The sequence below is a fragment of the Oryzias melastigma genome, linkage group LG7 (genome assembly GCF_002922805.2).
Source record: "Oryzias melastigma strain HK-1 linkage group LG7, ASM292280v2, whole genome shotgun sequence".
NCBI classification, from domain to species: domain Eukaryota; kingdom Metazoa; phylum Chordata; class Actinopteri; order Beloniformes; family Adrianichthyidae; genus Oryzias; species Oryzias melastigma.
Genome location: NC_050518.1, coordinates 10393880 through 10411721, shown reverse-complemented (window position 1 = coordinate 10411721; position 17842 = coordinate 10393880). Strand labels below are relative to the sequence as shown.

The window sequence follows — 17842 nt, the reverse complement described above, 5'->3', positions numbered from 1 at the left end:
AGCTAATATGTAAAATTAGTATTAATAAATGTCAAGATTCTTCCAGATTGCACTTGTACTTAAGTTTCAGGACNAAAAAAAAAAAAAAAAAAAAAAACTTTTCTGAATTGATGCTATACAAAAGTTCACCCCTGTTGTGATGCTTTATTGTAACACTAGCCTTTCTCTATAGTGTTGCAAACAGAAACGTGTTCCTAGCTGTGAGTCTCTCCTAAATGTCAAAGGGAGTTTTGCTCTCTAAACACCAATATTGCGCACAGCTCTGCACACGGTTCTTAGCAGTAGACACTCCAAACAATTTGTCCAAAATTTTTAACTGCACCCTCTTCACCCCAATGAGTAAATATTTAGTTTGACCCTTTTTTGAGAATTCCTTGCCCACATCGATACAATAATGCTTTGGTTAGTTCTTGAGCATATATAGATGGTTTGTTGCATCGTCCAGGTCAGTGCACGATCCCAGTTTAGGCGTTGTGCATCTCTTTGCCAATTTTGTAACTCAGGATTTTATTCCAGTCGATCTTGGTGCGTGTAACAGGCAGCTGGCGACGCAGCGCCTTAAAGGTTGTGTCAGACATTGTTTGGTAGTTCTCGTTGATTGCAGTCTAGGGGCAAAAAAAGAAAAATACAGATATTAGAGATGCATACAATCCGTCAAAGTGTTTGGTGTGAAATATTTCCAATACAGAGCAAATACTGATTTTAAATCTTAAACAACTTTTTCTTACTTACTTGGTAGTCATTTTCAGCATTCTCAATAATGTCAACAAATTCTTTTGCAGTTTGGCTTTCACTCTGTTAAAAAAATTAAATAAAAAAATCAGTAAGTCAAAACATGTCAACACTGAATGACATGGTAAAATTAGACAGTAGTATCAATAATTTATATTGAAATGATCAGGCCAAATATTTATACTTACAGTCACAGGTATTGACTCTTCTATCTCCTTATGACTAACCAGCTGCACATTCCCATCCTCATAATAGTGCACCTACAGGCAGTCACAAACATTAGTAAGTGACTCAAGATTTGAACATATATATATATATATATATATATATATATATATATATATATATATATATATATATATATATTAAGATTAACTTATGAGGTACAGTAAATAAAGAGTTATTACTTTTATTAAATAATAACACATTGAAGTGTTCGTAATATTGCCAAAAGTAGATTTATGCTTCCAAAAAACAAAGATCCAGTAAGACATGGGATTCTTCAGACATGGTCTTTTGCCAACACTGATAAGAAGTTGGTCTATTTATTTATTTTCTAGAAAAGTTAAACATCTTGCCTTTAAAAAGCAGACTGACCTGAATTTTTAATACTCCAACAACATGAGCAGTAGACTGACCAATAGTCAGCTTCCACTCCGACCTACAGCGACCGTTCCTTTGTTGAAAAAAGAAAGAGAAGCTTTGGATCACAATCGAAAAGAAAAAAAAAAGGCAAAAGGGTTCATTTCTAATGTATTTAAAACATCACTGTAGTGCAAATCACAGAAAAAAGCAGACCATTCTATCAAACGCTCAAATTCTAACATATGCATTAAATTGCTCAGGAGAGATTGGCTACCAAAAATTCTTTGGCTGAAATTGATGGCCCTCAATGCAGGCTATAACCGTTTGCTGACCATCAACTGTTTTTCCATATACCTGCAACACACAGATTTTGGATATGATTAAACCGCAACCAGTATTGCACATAATTCTAAATCCTTTCTACTTTATGTTTTCATAGCTCACCGTACAAACTCCAGTGGGATAGTGCTCCTTGACATAGGCACTGAGGGCAGTATCACACGCATCTCTCCAACTTCTTAGAGCTGTTTCTCCTTCGTGAGGCTCCACATCGCTGACCTCTTTTCTTAGATGGTCAAAGTGAAACGATAAATGGTTGCGAGGGTCCAAGAATCGCCCCTGACCCAAGTCCCCATGTTCTGTGATCAGGACCTAAAGAGAAATTACATATCAGCCTGAAGAGTCTTGCCTAGCACCCTAACTTTTCTAAGGTGAGGTTGTAGTGAATAAAGTGTCCAGCTATGTGCTTTAAAGGGATACATACGGCAAATGAGTCAGGAAGACAAAATAATGTTTCTAAAAGAAGGATTCGTACCGGCTCTTCATATCCTTCTAGCTTGGCAGGAGTGAACTGATCCATGTTGTACTGAGCAAAGGAGCTAAAACACAACAAAACAGTCAAGATTACTTCAAATATTAAAAAAAGGGGTTTTGTTATTTTATCAAATATTGAGATGCTGCATTAATTAATGTCTACAAACTGAAACAATGAATGAGACCACAATTATATGTTCCGGTGAGTAACGCTTTATACATTTTTTATAGTTATTCCTTGGGTAAGATAAATGTCACTTACTGTGAGGCCCCCTCTCTAAGGAGGCTGTCATTATTAAGAAGAAGCCGTACATCTAGAAAGACAAAGCATTGTCATTTTTAAATCAATACAGTTAGTATATTTACTAATCTATCAACTCTAATAACAATTATGACATATATCCCACACCGTTGAAGACCTCGTTGAACTCTCCAGGAGGGGCATGAGTCACAAAGTTGGCCGCAATGCGGACCTAGAAGAACAAAAAAGGAAGTTATAGAAAGGTAAATTCACTTTTTGGTATTTGTTTTATGTCAGGATAGTTTGTACAATCTGGATATCATGTAGGGTGGGATTATATAAATTCACTCTTCCCACTCCTTTTCAAGCAATCAAACTCTACTTGACTTTAGCTAATTATTACCATATTTAATTAATCAAATGGGACATACATGTGTCTGTTTTTTAAATTATCTAATCAACCCATTTCATTATTTCTGCAATAAATTTGAAAAATCTGTATTTTTCATCATGTATTGTCCATAATTTCTGCTTCAAATAGACAACAGCAATCAATCAATCATGACTTTCAGTTACTAACAAAACTAGCTAAAAAAAAAACAGCGGTAATTTGTGGTTAAAGATAATAATTCAGGGATAACTGAGAAACTATTACAATTATAAATACTCTATAATAATAATCAGTATGCAAGATTTTTTCTCCTCTTTTTTTGGATTAAACTATGCCCCATTACTGCAATACTGGGGATATCTTTAGGAGAAAAAAGACATGCCATCCCTCCTTTCATCTCTAAATTAAGTTGGAGGAAAAACAGTGTCCAATGATAAAGAAAGTAATAATAATATCAGGATTAAGTCATGTAACCTTTTAATGAACTTTGCCTTCCAGAGACACTGACTTTTCACTGGGACTTTGTTTAAACTACAGGCATCAAGATTGATCTCAAATCAAGGTTGTTAAATATCTGAGCAATTTAATCTGTTTAAACTAGAAATACAGGAAACAACTAACGTTAGCTGTAAATGTTAGCTGCAAATGTAAACGTAGCACCCGCTTTCAATATTGTAACACAGCCATGTTCTTAATAAAATGTTTACCGTACGTATATAAGTTTACACTAAAACCACTAAGTTCCCAATTCCAGTGTTTAAATCCAAGAAAAATACGGGATATTTCCGTTTTTTAAACTGTATGCATTGATTAGCACGGTCTAGTTAGCAAAATACCTTAAACGCATAAAAAATAATTTTCAAAAGGCGAATAAAATTCATAATTTTGCTAACTACACAATAAATTATAATTGACACCAAGATTACGAGAACAGAAAATAACAAAGGAGCAAATTTTAGATCTTCAAACCTTCTCCTCATCTGACAGCGGCTCCTCAAAGTCAGCCATCTTGGCTTTATGACTCCACCCACCCTCGGTTAAGAGTCAATGCCCGATACGTGAGTAAACCTACTTTCACTTGAGCTTAACCGAGGCGTCATAAATATTTTCCCCAAATCAAAAATTGTATCAATTAGAATTTTCATAAATTTGCCCTAAAACTGAATTAATTGCTTTTAAAATCTAAATTCAAAGTAGTGGAAACTCAGGAGGGCGTTGACAAATGGCTAGCAATATTTGTCAACCAGCAACTTCCTGTTTTAGTTTTTCTTCGAAATAAAACGTTTCCCTAATAGTTGAAGATAGTGTTTGAAATAGACTGAAAGTTGACAACCAGCAGAAAATTGATTATAAAATGGATCCAATATTGGTCAATTAAACGTTAAGTTGAATAAGCAGGGGTTATTTAAGATCATTTTGGCTCTTATTTTTTCGAAACAGGAAACAGTAACAGATTTTAGGTTAGCATCCTGGCTTGTTTTCATTGTGGCGTCTAAGGAATATTCCTTCCGAGTACAAACAAGGATTTCTCCTGTCATGGAGTCACAGGTATGATTTAAAGAAATAATTCAAAAAAACAGACTTTCGAATTTTAAATACAATCCTTAATTTTTTTGGTAGATTTGAAAACACAGAGTGTATTGAATCGGCTCGTTCCTAAGTCAAGCTCGCAGACAGATTTTATGGTTTGTTTTCTATCAGTTCCAGCACGGAAGTTAGTGGTGAATGGACCTAAATGCCTGATAGAAATACACTGACTACTTCAATCGTTTTCTTTCTTCAACAAGCACCTAATACTTAAGCTTGAATACCAAACTCTGCTTATTGTTTTTTCATGATTTTAAAACCTGTTTTTACAGTGTCAACTTTGTTAGCTAGCTTCCTAGCTAACCAAGAATGAATAGGGCATTGTTCGCCGTTAGGAAGTTGGTTTCTCTCAGACGCACATATTCTATGGGTCATCAGGTGGTGACCAACCCGGAGGAGATAGCCAAACTGTACAGGGAGCTCAGTCTCTATCCCAGTCTGAGCAGAGCAGACGTGGGACCCGTCATTACCTCTCAGTATGGGGGCAAATACAGCAACATCTACACAGGTACATGGACTCTGAGGGGCACACCTTTGGATTTTTTTTTCCTTTTTTAAAATTATGGTTCTTTTAAAAGCCTGTGTTATTGCTTTAAAAGCTTGTGTTGTTGATTTTATGAGCAGAGTGGAGCCAGCGCGATCTGGAGAGGAATGAGAATGTCAAGTTTTGTAGGCAGTACATTGTATTCCACGATGACAAGTCAGTGGTCTACTCTGGAGCATCAGGAAACTGCACTGAGATCAAAGGAGAGTATGTATAATTCTAACAATCATGTTTTCTTTTCTATTTTTATAAAATTTTTGCATTTTTCTTATTCAAATTAATGGGAAACAACACCCTCAGACATGTAAAAAAATAATTTGATTTCTTTGAAAAAAGATTAAGCTCTGTGATTTTTTTAAATTATGGAAACTGAACTTTACTTTTGATACCAGGGTGCTAAGTAAGGATTCTCCTTCCGGAGAAATGAAGGCAGTTGTCCGAGAATGCACAGTCAAGGGAGAGGAAAAGCAGTTTCTGGAGGTGTGAAGCTGCTTATTTATCTTAAAAAATGAGTTATTCATTTAATATTTATTTAATTTAATCAATTTAATATGTTTTTTCCCCGTTTTTTTGTTGTCTTACAGATCTGGGCCAAAAACATCAAGATGAAGAGCATCAATCTGACAGCCTTGAAAAAGCATGGGAAAGTCTATGGAGATGGTGAGTCCTTTGTCTTTTGGAAATGATTCCACCATGGCACATCTGCCAGTTTTCATCACGTTGTGTTTTCAATCTTCAGAGCAGTTTGGCTGCCTGGTCTGGTCACACTCAGAGACGCACCTCTTGTATGTGGCGGAGAAAAAGAGACCTGAGGCTGAATCGTTCTTCCAGGTCAGTTTTTTTAACATGTCTGTTCTTAATCTCACTAAGCAAATACACAGATTTCTCATCTCATTGTGGGAAACTAGTTTTCCCCAAAACATTGAAGGTATTAAATAATTTACTCTTGATGTTTCATCAAAAAAGTGAAACTGCTGGAGCTATATGTTGGATCGGGTCTGTTTCTTCATGTTTAGATTGAATTATATAGGAAAACTTAAATGAGTTTGACATAGACGTTGGGATTACACAACAATACCTCAGTCTGAAAAATGCTTTGCCTGAATCAAAACACGAAAAAAGAGTTTTTGTTTACATTTTTTAGTAAACGGTTGGAATTTGGCTCACCTTTCAGAAACAATATACCATACTAACACTTAGTTTCAGCTCCGATTAAGTGTTTCTCTTCAAGCATTAATGTCAAAGTCAAAGATTGGGGACTTGTGAATTTTTTTTTTTTTTTTAGATAGTCTCTCCAGAGTTATCCTCTACTGTAGATGAGGAGGAGACCACAAGGTTGGAGAAGAAACAGACTGTAAAGGTATTCCTGCTCGAGTGTTTCTCTTTCTCAAAAAACTATAACTTTGTGGTTAATGTTTTATTTGCTATATTGTGAAATCATAATGTCTTTTCATCTCAATCCTGCAGGGGGAGCAGTTTGCCTTCTATGAGGACTGGGGGGAAGACTTGGTCAACAAAAGCTGCCCCGTGCTTTGCGTGTTGGACATAGAAGGTGACAACGTGTCTGTGCTGGAAGGAGTGCCTGATGATATTTCACCTGGACAGGTCTGAATGCTTTATTGATCCCCAAGAGGATATTATTGAGTCTTTGAAATAATTCATTCATTTGCTGTTTTTTCTGCAGGCATTTTGGGCTCCAGGTGATACCGGTGTGGTTTTTGTCGGCTGGTGGCACGAGCCTTTCAGACTCGGCCTAAAGTACTGTCCGAACAGAAGGTACTTCCAAATTTCACTACTGAGGTAGCTCAAAGTATTTGCCCAAAGGGGCCTCTTTCTGTGCAATGCTTTGTGTTTGATTTTTTTTTTTTTTTTGTCTGCAGGTCATCTTTGTTCTACGTTGATCTCACTGGTGGCAAGTGTGGTGAGTAATAATAAAATAATCGACATAGATGAATCAGTTAATAGTTAAATAAACCTAGAGGTTTGTAAAATGTGTTTAAACAGCTTACAGGATCATCTTTATGTCCCTTTTCTTGTTTAATTTCCAATACAGAGCAGCTTTCATCAGGCTCCAGTGCAGTGTGCTCTCCAAGGCTGAGTCCGGACCAGTGCAGAATCGTCTACCTGGAATGTTCTGTCTATGGACCTCACATGCAGTGCAGCAAGCTTTGCATGGTAAGACAGAATGAACCCTTCATTCAACAGAGTACTTTTATTTTGATAGTTTACCTATGCAAACCTAACTCGTTTTTTTCTGACATTCTTTGTTTACAGTACGACTGGTACACTAAAAAGACCTCTGTGGTGGTTGATGTGGTGAAGCGATCTAAAGAAGGTTAGGAATTATTTGGGGATGAATTCTACAAAGTGATTCTTTTTTTATTATATATAAAACATGATGCCTCCATTTACACAGATTCCTCTTTGTGTGTGTTTTTTAACCCTCACAGATGGCTTTGCTGGCATTTATTGTTCTCAGTTGTCACCCAAGTGCTGGTCAGCTGACAGTCAGCGGGTTCTCATCTCCTGTCCTCAACGCAGCCTCAAGGTGCATTTAACATCAGTGACATATTTTGAGAAATCTGAAGGTTTAAGAGAACGCTCTTTAATGTTTTTTAATCAACATTTTTGTGAATTCTAAGCTGAAAAATTGATATAACCCTGTACCTATGACATGCAGGGTCTTCTAGCGGTTGATATCAGCACAGGGAGTGTCACCTCTCTCACTGCAGGTGGGTTCTAGACTTACTAATATGGTTACACAATTAGTGTAAACAGAAACTAATGAAGTATTTTGTTGTGTTATAGACTCTGATATTGGTAACTGGTGTCTGCTGAATATAGAGAGAGATCTCATGGTGGTCAGCTGCTCCTCCCCCAACTGTCCTCCATATCTGGTACTGATTTCATTAACATCCTAAACATTTTCGATACACGTTATATCCTATTAATGAAGTAATCTATGATTTTAGGCTTTACTGCTCTAAAACTGAAGATTGTGTGTAATCTGTCTTCTTCGAGAGGGTGGGCTTTCTTCCCAGCAGGGATTCTCAGGAGAAAGTGGCCTGGGTTACTTTGGAAGAATCCCAAATGTTGCCAGATATTGGCTGGCAAATCCTGACCTTGACTCCGCCACCAGAACAAGACAACAGCCAATATCGTAAGATTTCATATGATAAACGATGCCGACTTGTGCTGAGATGAGAGTTAGGAATACCTGGAAAAGAATTTATGAAGTGAATAATAAAACTGATGTTATCCGTGTTCCAGCTGGTCTTGATTTTGAAGCCTTGTTGATCAAACCAAAGGAAGTAAATGTGGAAGTGAAGCTGCCGCTTGTCGTCATCCCACACGGTTCGTCTCCGATTGTTTGCTCGACAGTGTAAATGACATACTATGTTTGTGTAAAAACATTTTCTTTTGTGTAACATTGGCTGATATGGATCCCAAAATAGCTTTGTATTTGAAAGTAATAAACCTTTGGTATTAATCCACATAGGATTTATTTTTAGGATTGACCTCATGTTTGGATTTTACTAGTTCATCTAGAGCTACAGCCGATAAGACTGGCATTGGAGAAGGTGGTTGCTATGACAATTGTGCTCTTTGTGAAAACCTTTTGAAACAGATCTTTAAGTCCTGCTGATATTGTAATATTTTGTAAATAAATCCAATTTTTTTTTACATTTATGTCATACAAAAGTTGGGAGCAATAGCTTTTACATGCAACAAAATTTGTCTTTTTGAAAAGGTGGTCCTCATTCTGTGACCGTAGCTGAATGGATTCTGTCCTCCTCTGTGTTGTGCAGAATGGGCTTGGCTGTCTTACTAGGTAAGTCTGTATGACAAAGTAGTAGAACACATACAGATGACATTTGGTTTCAAGGCAATATTTTCTGCCTTTATTCTATACATTTTCATTCAATTGTAAATTGTTTTAATGCATTTTGATTACTTTATAATCTATCTGACTGATTGATGTCATGGGTTGAGTTCCAGGAATATGCTTTAAATTGAAGTAATTTATTCTTCTTGCTATCATTACCCCAGTGCATCTTTTCTCCATTTCATTTGGTTCATCTTTTGCAATCTTTGATCTTTGTTCCAGGATAAAAAATAATAGCCATCTACTGTTCCAATAACTGTTTAGCTTATGATATTTAAATAAAAAAGCATTTTTAACACCAAAGTGATTTATTTTAACTTTTGTCTCAGTTTTAAGATGGTCTCAAGGGAAAATTTTCAGAATAGGGTTCAACATAAGATTTTTTTTTTCTTTTTTTAAACTCAATAAGCTTAGATTGTAGCAGCTGGTAAATACATAGTCATGGGATCTGCCTGTCAAATGGTAATCTCTCAGTTTCTATAGTTCATTGTCTCGTGTCTTCCTTAAAACACTCGGTCCTGTTTCACCAGCAAAAAAAAAATCACTTCTTGTTTTTGTTCCTTTTTGCAAAATGGTATTTTTAGTAATATATCTTTTTATTGCGATGCATTTTTTTTTTTTACTTTATTTGCCGTTAGTGTGGTAGATTGTTTGAATGTTTATGCCTCACCTCCTACATTTTTTGGGGTACACATGAAGATTATCTTTGTGAAAAAAGGTGTTTTGGACGACTTCATTTAACTTCCCTGTCTATGCGAACAGACACGCTTGTATCAGTAAAGAAAGAAACATTAGTTCTCAAAGAAGTATGTGCATCTGTTCACATTTTAAAATCCCCAAAAATCATCTGCTCTCAAACAGCAGAGCTATTTTAGACAACCACATCTATTTAATCCAGAGTAACGAGATCCAGAAAATTCTTTGCATTAAGGCCATGAAAGCCACTGATCATTTCAATGTGACTTAAGGAATCCTTTACATTCTTCAAATTGCAAGAAGTGATCTTTGACCAAACAGCTCAGGAATGCTATGCGGACTGTTTTACTATTCATTGTTTCACGCTTGAGTGTTTGTGTTGTCCTTTTAGTGAACTATCGAGGGTCTCTTGGCTTCGGTCAGGACAACATCCTCTCATTGTTGGGTAATGTCGGCTCCCAAGATGTAAAAGATGTTCAGGTGAGAACAAAAGAAATGACAGTGACCCATGAACAGGCTAAAAGCCAATACAGATCAGCATTTCAAACTTCTGCTGCTCTTGTTTCAAAAGCAATTTTCAGCCGTGTGTCGGGATCAGGATAATCTAGTTTACTGGCTTATATTTTTAGTGGTTTCTAGTTGCCATGGTTCCTCTTTAAATCATGGCTCATAATAGCAAGAGTTATAATAAGCTTGACCTTTTTTTTTTTAATATCCTTCTCTCTGCTCTTATCTTCATGTGTCTCACAGATGTTTTACCGTTTTTCGTGTTTGCTTCTCACCAGTTTGCAGTTGAAAGCATCTTAAAAAGTGGCGAGTTTGACGAGAAGAAACTTGCAGTTTCTGGGGGTTCCCATGGTGGTTTTCTGGCCTGTCATCTGATCGGCCAGTATCCAGGTTTCTACAAGGCCTGTGTGGCACGCAACCCTGTCACCAACTTGGCCTCTATGCTTTGCAGCACGGACATCCCAGACTGGTGGGTGTGCACGTTTGCATATTCTTTTCTTACATTCAGATTTATAAAAGTATACGCTGTGCAAAGTTAATAGTTGATTTTTAAAAGATCTTTTTACCTAAATGTTAAATTACATGAGAATCTACTGAATTTATTAGTTAAAACAAACATTTTCAAGTTTTTAGATCATTAAAATGTGATTTAGACATGATCCTTTCCATAAACTGGATATCTGTAGTTAAGTGCTTCTATTTTTCAATTTTACTCGTGTTGCTTTTTCAAAATAGCTGTCAAGAATTTTAATTAACTAATATTTCTAGAAAGGTTTATATATCCTTAGCCATGATATTTAGTTAGATGATTGTCTAACTGGTTTTGGCAGGTGTGTGGTTGAGGCTGGTTATGACTACAGTCCCGACAGCTTACCTGACCCTTCCGTTTGGGAACAAATGCTAAACAAGTCCCCCATCAAACACGTCACACAGGTACTTATGAAGAAACCGATCTGTTACCCATCAAAGACTTTACTGCTTTACTTCCATATTCCTGTAATTTATGCCATTTTGCATTTAGGTGCAGACACCGGTGCTGCTTACATTAGGGGAAGACGACAAGCGTGTACCCAACAAGCAGGGAATTGAATACTACAAAGCCTTAAAAGCAAAGCAGATCCCTGTTCGGTAAGCAAGAAAAACCCTGCATGCAGAGAAACTCATTACTGTGGTTAATTTGGTAATGTTCTGATGTTTATTGCTCAGGCTGCTGTGGTACCCAGGCAACAACCATTCACTCTCCAAGGTGGATGCAGAATCAGACGGCTTTATGAACATTGCTCTGTGGATACTTCAACACTTGAGTCTGTGATGCTGAGATCCAAAGCATTGCAGCTTCTCCTCACTAGTGCAAAAACCTTTTAAATCGCTCTCTTATTTTATTTAATTATTTTCAGCAGCAATGGGTACTTGAATAGGGAATCACTTTCAACAGCAGTTGAAGACAAGCTGTTTTGATTCTACAGCAATATGATTTTGCAAAAATAAAGGGCTTTTTGTGTGCTAGCTTTGATATTAAAGAAATAAATTCTTTATAATTACATTTTTCATATTGTGCTAAGGTAATTATTTCAAGTCAAATTAATGTTCTTGTTGGATTTAGTGCACTTAATAAAGTGATTTTGAAAATGCTCAGAGTGTGGGATGAGTCTGTGTGTGTGTGTGAAAAAGGGTTATCTGTGCTGAAGTGATATATTCACCATCTGTGGAATGACTGGTGTTGTTTTCGTTCCGAGTGAACGTCAGTGTCATTGCGGGTAAACGATTAATTATAGAGGGAGCTACCAAAACGGCAGCTTTGAGTACTTCTGCAGGTGTTTTTTCTACTCTCAGTCCAGACAGATAACACAAGTATCATCTGAGCTAAATGTAATCATGAAACTTGGAAATGAGTGCTTGCAATCAGCCTAAAAAGAGCTTGAAGATGGTTTTGGTTCATCAATGGATCAAAACCACTTTGATTTCAAAGCTTTTAGTATTTCTTACAAAGTGGTTCAAGATTTAATGGGGCTTTCAAGGTTGATTGCCAGTGGTTGATTCTCCTTCTGTCACTCTTCTCTGCCTTTGTACAGTGACAGAGGAAAATCATAAAATTAAAAAAAAAGATTTAATTATGCAGGGGAGACCATATTTTACCAAAGACATCTTTTGTTTTTGCTTATAAATACATTTTGATTTAAAAATCTGCCTAGAAAATTGTTACACTTGATTTGCCTCATTAATCTGAGTTTGGTCACATGGTTTGCATCAGACTTCTGCATATGTAGCCATTAACTTTCACTTCTGCTTAAATAGAACCTGTTGTTTGTCACTGCACAGACTAAGACATGCTCTTTTCGAACTGTACCGTCACTGTTTGGATTGCTATATGAAGCTTTTGCAGCAAATTTTAAACTAAATTTACAACCCTTATGGTAAGTAGCACATCTTTTATTTTCTGTACTTTGAAAATATTTATTTTTTTTAGACAGGAATGTAAGAAATGGCTTCCTCTATGACAATAGAAATACAGCAAAGTTTTAACTTTTCTTAAAATTTTTAATGTATTTTTGTTTATGCTGATATTTACAATTTAAACCGTATGCTTGAATTATGTAAAAAAGCCATTGGCAGTACATTCATTTGTATTTGGTCTCCTTTATTTTAGGCATTGGTGACAACTTCTTTCATCCTTTTCCACCTTTTTACTTTTGGAAACACAATAAATACCAAATTTTTACCATGTGATGCTAACATGAATTCTACCTCCGTGGACTGCTCCTTCAGACCTCTCAAGATTACACCTTTGTTTCAAGCTTCCTCTGTTTTGGAAATCAATTTGAGCTACACCAAGATCAGTTACGTGGGGCGTCATGCATTTGCTGGTGTTCCAAACCTTAGCACTTTAAAACTAATGGGTAATTGTCCCCCTGAAAGACTGAGAGCGTTGGAGAGCAAAAAATGCAGAGTCGAGATTCACCGAGACGCTTTCAAAAGCCTTAAAAATCTCACGTCTCTTTATCTGTCAGACAACAGCATGAGCTCCATTCCTTTGTTACCTGCAACTCTCCAGTTTCTCGATCTTCAGCTCAATTGCATTGTTAACATTATCCACCCTTTAAACACTCCAAATCTTCAAACACTCCTACTTACCAAGAACTGTTTTTATGCAAACCCCTGCAACCAGTCCTTTTACATTAGTGAGAAAGTTTTCAAAGAACTCCCTAATTTGAAAAGTCTGTCATTGGGGTACAATAATTTGACATCTGTCCCCAAAGGACTACCACCGTCTCTGACAAGTTTGGATCTGAGAGAGAACACGATCACGGAAGTCTTAAAAGGAGCTTTTTCCCATTTGACTTACCTCAAAACTTTGATTTTGGAGTGGAACTGTCAACGCTGTGATCATGCTGCACGGCCCTGTTTCCCCTGTCCAAACAACCTCCCTCTTCATCTGCATCCAGAGGCATTTTATTCCGAGAACAGCTCCATTTCCTTTTTAAGCTTGAGGGGAAATTCTCTAAAAACAATTCCTCCTGGCCTTTTCAAGCATTTGAAAAGATTAAAAGGACTGGATCTTTCTGACAACCTTTTAGCATATGAAATCCGAAATGGGACTTTCTTTAGAGAGCTCACAGGTCTCACTTGGATTAGCCTGATCTATAACTACGAACCACTAAAGACGTTTTCAGAACTGATCCTGTCCCCTCACATTAGCAAGATATCTGGTCTTCATAGTCTCCTGCTGAGCGGCAACTTTTTCCTCAGACTTTCAAAAGACAGTTTCAAAGTTCTATCTAAACTACAGAATCTGTCAAAACTGGAACTGAGAATGAACTTCATTAGTGCATGTAACCTGACCTCCCTGAGCCAGCTGCCATCTCTCACAGAAGTGGACCTCTCCCAAAACATGCTCAATTTCCTCCCATGCTATTCAGAGTCCTCATCTGGGACTCTCCTGACAACACAGGAGAGCTGTCAAAACCCAAACTTGTACACAGATTATGTTCACGACCAACTTCCCATTGTGGTGGATCGAGAAAAGACTTCAAGAGTGTGGAAACCCAACCAGCCACATTTGCCCGAAATGGAGGAAAATAATGAATTTAAAATGCAACAACCATGGGATTTCAAAAAAAAACTTTGCCATCAAAAGCTATCGTTTGATCTGTCCCAGAATGACCTTTTGTCACTAAACAAAAGGGTTTTTATGGGACTGGAGAATGTTGGTTGTCTAGATCTTTCTTTTAATTATATGAGCCAGACATTGAGAGGTGGGATGTTTGATGGCATGAAAAAGTTGGTGTTTCTTAACATGTCCTTTAATAGACTTGATCTTTATGATGCTCATGCTTTCAGTGAACTCAAGTCCACTCTGAAGCTATTAGATGTTAGCAACAATGACTTTCATTTCAAAATGAGGGGCATGGGCCATCGTTTCTGGTTTCTTAAAAACCTAACAAACTTGGAAGTGCTGAGTCTGGCAAACAATGGTATTGGGATGCGAATAGATCAAAGGCTGCTCAGCAACTCTTTGAAGTACCTGTACTTTAGTGGAAACCATCTTGACATCATGTGGGGCTCTGAAAACAAGTATACCCATTTTTTTCAAAACCTGACAAAGCTCACTTACTTGGACATATCAAACAATGGTCTGAAGTCAGTCTCACCACAAGAACTGATCAACCTTCCAATAAGCATCAAGGGGCTCAGCATCAGCAACAATTTACTTAAATATTTTCCCTGGCAAAACATCTCAACACTTAGCAATTTATGCCACTTATACCTGAATAGAAACTTTCTGACCTATTTGCCACCAAATGGAACACATTTTGGACCTCATTTTTCCCTTCTGGACCTCAGTCACAATCGTTTTACTTTTATTCCTGAGGATTTCTTCAGCAAGGCCACGTCCTTGAAGTATCTATATCTCAATCACAATCAGATCAAGGCGTTGAGCAGTCAGCATCTTCCTGCCCTCTTCAAAAATGGGAGCTCTCTTGATGAACTCGCCCTCCACGATAACCCCTTCAAATGTGATTGTGACACATCTTGGCTTGCAGATTTCTTGCGCACCACCTCCATTCAGATTCCCCATCTGACCACTCATGTACGCTGTGAATTCCCAGAGTCCCAGCAGGGAAAGCATCTACTGTCCATGGACCAGCGCTCCTGTCAAGACATTTATGGCAGCTTGGCCTTCGTGGTCTGTTCATTATTCACTGTGATGCTTACTGTTGTTCCTCTGCTGAAGCATCTGTATGGCTGGGATGTGTGGTACTGCTTACAGGTGCTGTGGGCTGGACACAAAGGATACTCTCAACTGCCTGGAAAAGATTCCTGTCATCACTATGATGCTTTTGTTGTGTTTGACACCAGGAATGGGGCAGTAAGGGACTGGGTCTACAATGAACTGACTGTTAATCTGGAGAGATCTGGAAACAGAAGATTTTCCCTTTGTTTGGAGGAAAGAGATTGGATTCCTGGAATTTCATGTATCGACAACCTACATATGGCTGTCAAGAACAGTGGGAAGACGGTTTTTGTGCTAGCCAGAGGTGCACATGGAGCTGAGATGATAAATGGTGTGATGCAGCAGGCTTTCTTCATGGTTCAACAAAGGCTTCTGGATGAGAAGGTAACAGTTTGATGTTTCTCTTGGTATTAGTCCCACTTCTTATAACCTTGCTTCTGTCTTTTTAACCCTTACTTTTTCTCAAAACTCCTTTTTGAAGATGGATACAGCCGTGCTGGTTCTATTGGATGAGATGTTTCCGAAACTCAAGTACCTTCAACTGCGAAAGAGACTGTGCAGAAAATCTGTGCTGTCCTGGCCAAGAAATCCCAAGGCTCAACCTCTTTTCTGGAATCAAATGAGGATTGCACTGGCTTTAGATAACCTGAAACTGTATGATAGGAACATGAGTGAAAGCTTTATGTAATGTTAAAACTGATTACATCCATGCTGCTATTTTACTATGTGTATGTTTTTTTGTTTGTTTTTTTAATTGTTCATTGTCACTCTCTTTAGACTTTTTTTGTTGTACTGTCTGAAATATTCATTAGTAGTGGTCTTGCAACAAGAAAACAGTTCTGACTCTTTAGTTCCAGTCTTTGTTATAATTATTATTTATAATTACCTAGTTTGCTACACAAGAGTAAATATTGCTTGTTTTTAAATAAATCACTGCTTTATTCAAAATGTTCAGTATATTTCAGTGATTCTAACTTTCAGGATGCGGAAGGATTTCTGCAAGTTTTCCCTCTTTCTTTTGAGATCAAAGAAGGTATTAGTTTCATGTCACTTACACGATTTAGAAGCAATGGAAACAAGATGTAGACTATTTATGGATAAAAAGGAGGATGCATAAGCTGAAATATAAGCAAAAGAACTTTCAATTGCACATTCAACTGACAAAATCATCCCTACCCTTCATATGAAAATTTCACTTCTCTCTGGTTAGATACTGCAAGGAAATGAAACTGTTTCTTACAAGTTACGCATCAAAATTAAGTTGTTCAATAAAATTCTGATTAAATAAAGACTAAGTGAAATTCTAAACTTGTAGATTTTATGTTATTAGCTGAAGGCAACCGAAAAATTTCAACCTGAAAATAACAAATATTCAGCTAAATTGTAGCCTGCAGCTGCAGTTTCATGTAAACCTGTCTAGAAAAAAAAATAACCTGATTTTTTTTTTAACCATTTACTGTGTGCTTGACCAAATAGTAGCACACCTGAAAAAAGACCCACTCTGAGGAAAATTGTATTTAGGTGTTTTTTATGATCAAGTTTCATAGCATGTTTCTGATCCCAGGGGACATATATACAGAAGATGAATCTTAAAACTGATTTTATGAGTATTTCTTTATTCAAACGGCTATGAATCAGAAGCTGACAATAAATGTTGTAGGTGTGACATAGAAGCTAAAATGGCAACCCATGAGCTCCCTGCTCTACTTCATGCATTCACTTGTAGATGACTAGATCTGTGTAAGTCTCTGTTTTCTTGGCCTGAGCTGGCATCTGGCTAAAACTGTACGGCTGGAGAACTCCAAAATTGCTCGCTCTCCGTGCTGTTGGTCCAGCCTACAACTAAGAGGTGAATTACTAATGAACTGTTGCCATCCTGCTCTCACCACTGTTTGTAAACCCTTCATTTCATTCTTGCTGGCACTCTTGTCTCAAATCCCAGCTGAAACCTCCTTTGGCCTTTTCCAAGCTGCTTGCAGGTGCCTCTTTACCTCTTTCCCACACTTTCCATAGTTCTGAACTGTTGCCTTAGTACTTTAAGACCTCACCCTTCTTCACTTCTGCTCCCTGTAACCTCACTGATCCACTTGAGTGCCTTTCATTTACACACAGATAATCTGTCTGCTGAGGCTATAACCTTCCTTCCTCTTTTCAAAGCAAACCTACACCTCCCTAGAAGTTCCTCCACCTGTTCCCTGCTTTCACCATAGATCGCAATGTCATCTGCAAACATCGTGGTCCACAGAGATTCCTGTAAAATCTCATCTGTTGGTCTGTACATCCCCACAGCAAAGAATGATTCTTGATGCAGTCCCATCTCCACCTTAAACTCTTCTTTCACACCTGCAGCACATCTCATCACTGCCTTAAAGCTCTCTAGACTTCCTCATTTAAAATCACAACCTTTTCGTTTTTTGTTTTTTTGTCACAGGCTTTCTCTAGATCCATAAAGACACAAAGCAGCTCTTCCTACATTCTATTTGGGTTTATCAAAAGCATCCTTAAAGCAAATATTGCATCTTTTTTCTTGACATGAAACTGTAACATTACTCACAAACTCACAATTGCTCACATCTAACCTTAGCCTACCTACTATTACGCTTCCTCATCAATTTGTGGTGTGCCTT

The 17842-nt window shown here is 37.4% G+C and overlaps 3 protein-coding genes across 6 annotated transcripts; 2 read left to right on the top strand and 1 right to left on the bottom strand.

The window, feature by feature from the left end:
• Positions 1–65: 65 nt before the first annotated feature.
• Positions 66–3981, bottom strand: capza1b (capping actin protein of muscle Z-line subunit alpha 1b). The gene is made up of 10 exons (XM_024292643.2): positions 3732–3981; positions 2540–2603; positions 2393–2444; positions 2132–2195; positions 1762–1968; positions 1592–1671; positions 1330–1408; positions 921–992; positions 733–795; positions 66–605 (listed from the first exon to the last, which is right to left on the bottom strand). Exons 1-10 carry the CDS (start codon positions 3768–3770, stop codon positions 465–467), a joined length of 861 nt encoding a protein of 286 aa, XP_024148411.1. The 5' UTR covers positions 3771–3981; the 3' UTR covers positions 66–464.
• Positions 3982–4103: 122 nt separating this feature from the next.
• apeh (acylaminoacyl-peptide hydrolase) lies at positions 4104–11613 on the top strand. Of its 3 annotated transcripts, none has more exons than XM_024292640.2 (23): positions 4104–4310; positions 4728–4857; positions 4974–5100; positions 5286–5373; positions 5478–5553; positions 5633–5724; positions 6179–6253; positions 6361–6498; positions 6578–6669; positions 6774–6814; positions 6947–7068; positions 7168–7228; positions 7344–7441; positions 7574–7625; positions 7702–7790; positions 7915–8053; positions 8164–8247; positions 8645–8725; positions 9867–9955; positions 10261–10451; positions 10813–10915; positions 11004–11110; positions 11189–11613. In XM_024292640.2, exons 1-23 carry the CDS (start codon positions 4299–4301, stop codon positions 11292–11294), a joined length of 2193 nt encoding a protein of 730 aa, XP_024148408.1. In that variant the 5' UTR covers positions 4104–4298; the 3' UTR covers positions 11295–11613. The 3 variants fall into 3 exon arrangements, with proteins under 3 accessions (XP_024148408.1, XP_036068640.1, XP_024148407.1); XM_036212747.1 differs by lacking the exon at positions 4104–4310 and adding an exon at positions 4349–4447; XM_024292639.2 differs by lacking the exon at positions 4104–4310 and having other exon boundaries at positions 4498–4857.
• Positions 11614–11742: 129 nt separating this feature from the next.
• Positions 11743–16634, top strand: tlr9 (toll-like receptor 9). Of its 2 annotated transcripts, XM_036212746.1 has the most exons (3): positions 11743–12396; positions 12630–15599; positions 15697–16634. In XM_036212746.1, the coding sequence occupies exons 1-3, from the start codon at positions 12394–12396 to the stop codon at positions 15901–15903; spliced, it is 3180 nt and encodes a 1059-aa protein (XP_036068639.1). In that variant the 5' UTR covers positions 11743–12393; the 3' UTR covers positions 15904–16634. The 2 variants fall into 2 exon arrangements, with proteins under 2 accessions (XP_036068639.1, XP_024148406.1); XM_024292638.2 differs by having other exon boundaries at positions 11743–15599.
• Positions 16635–17842: the final 1208 nt, after the last annotated feature.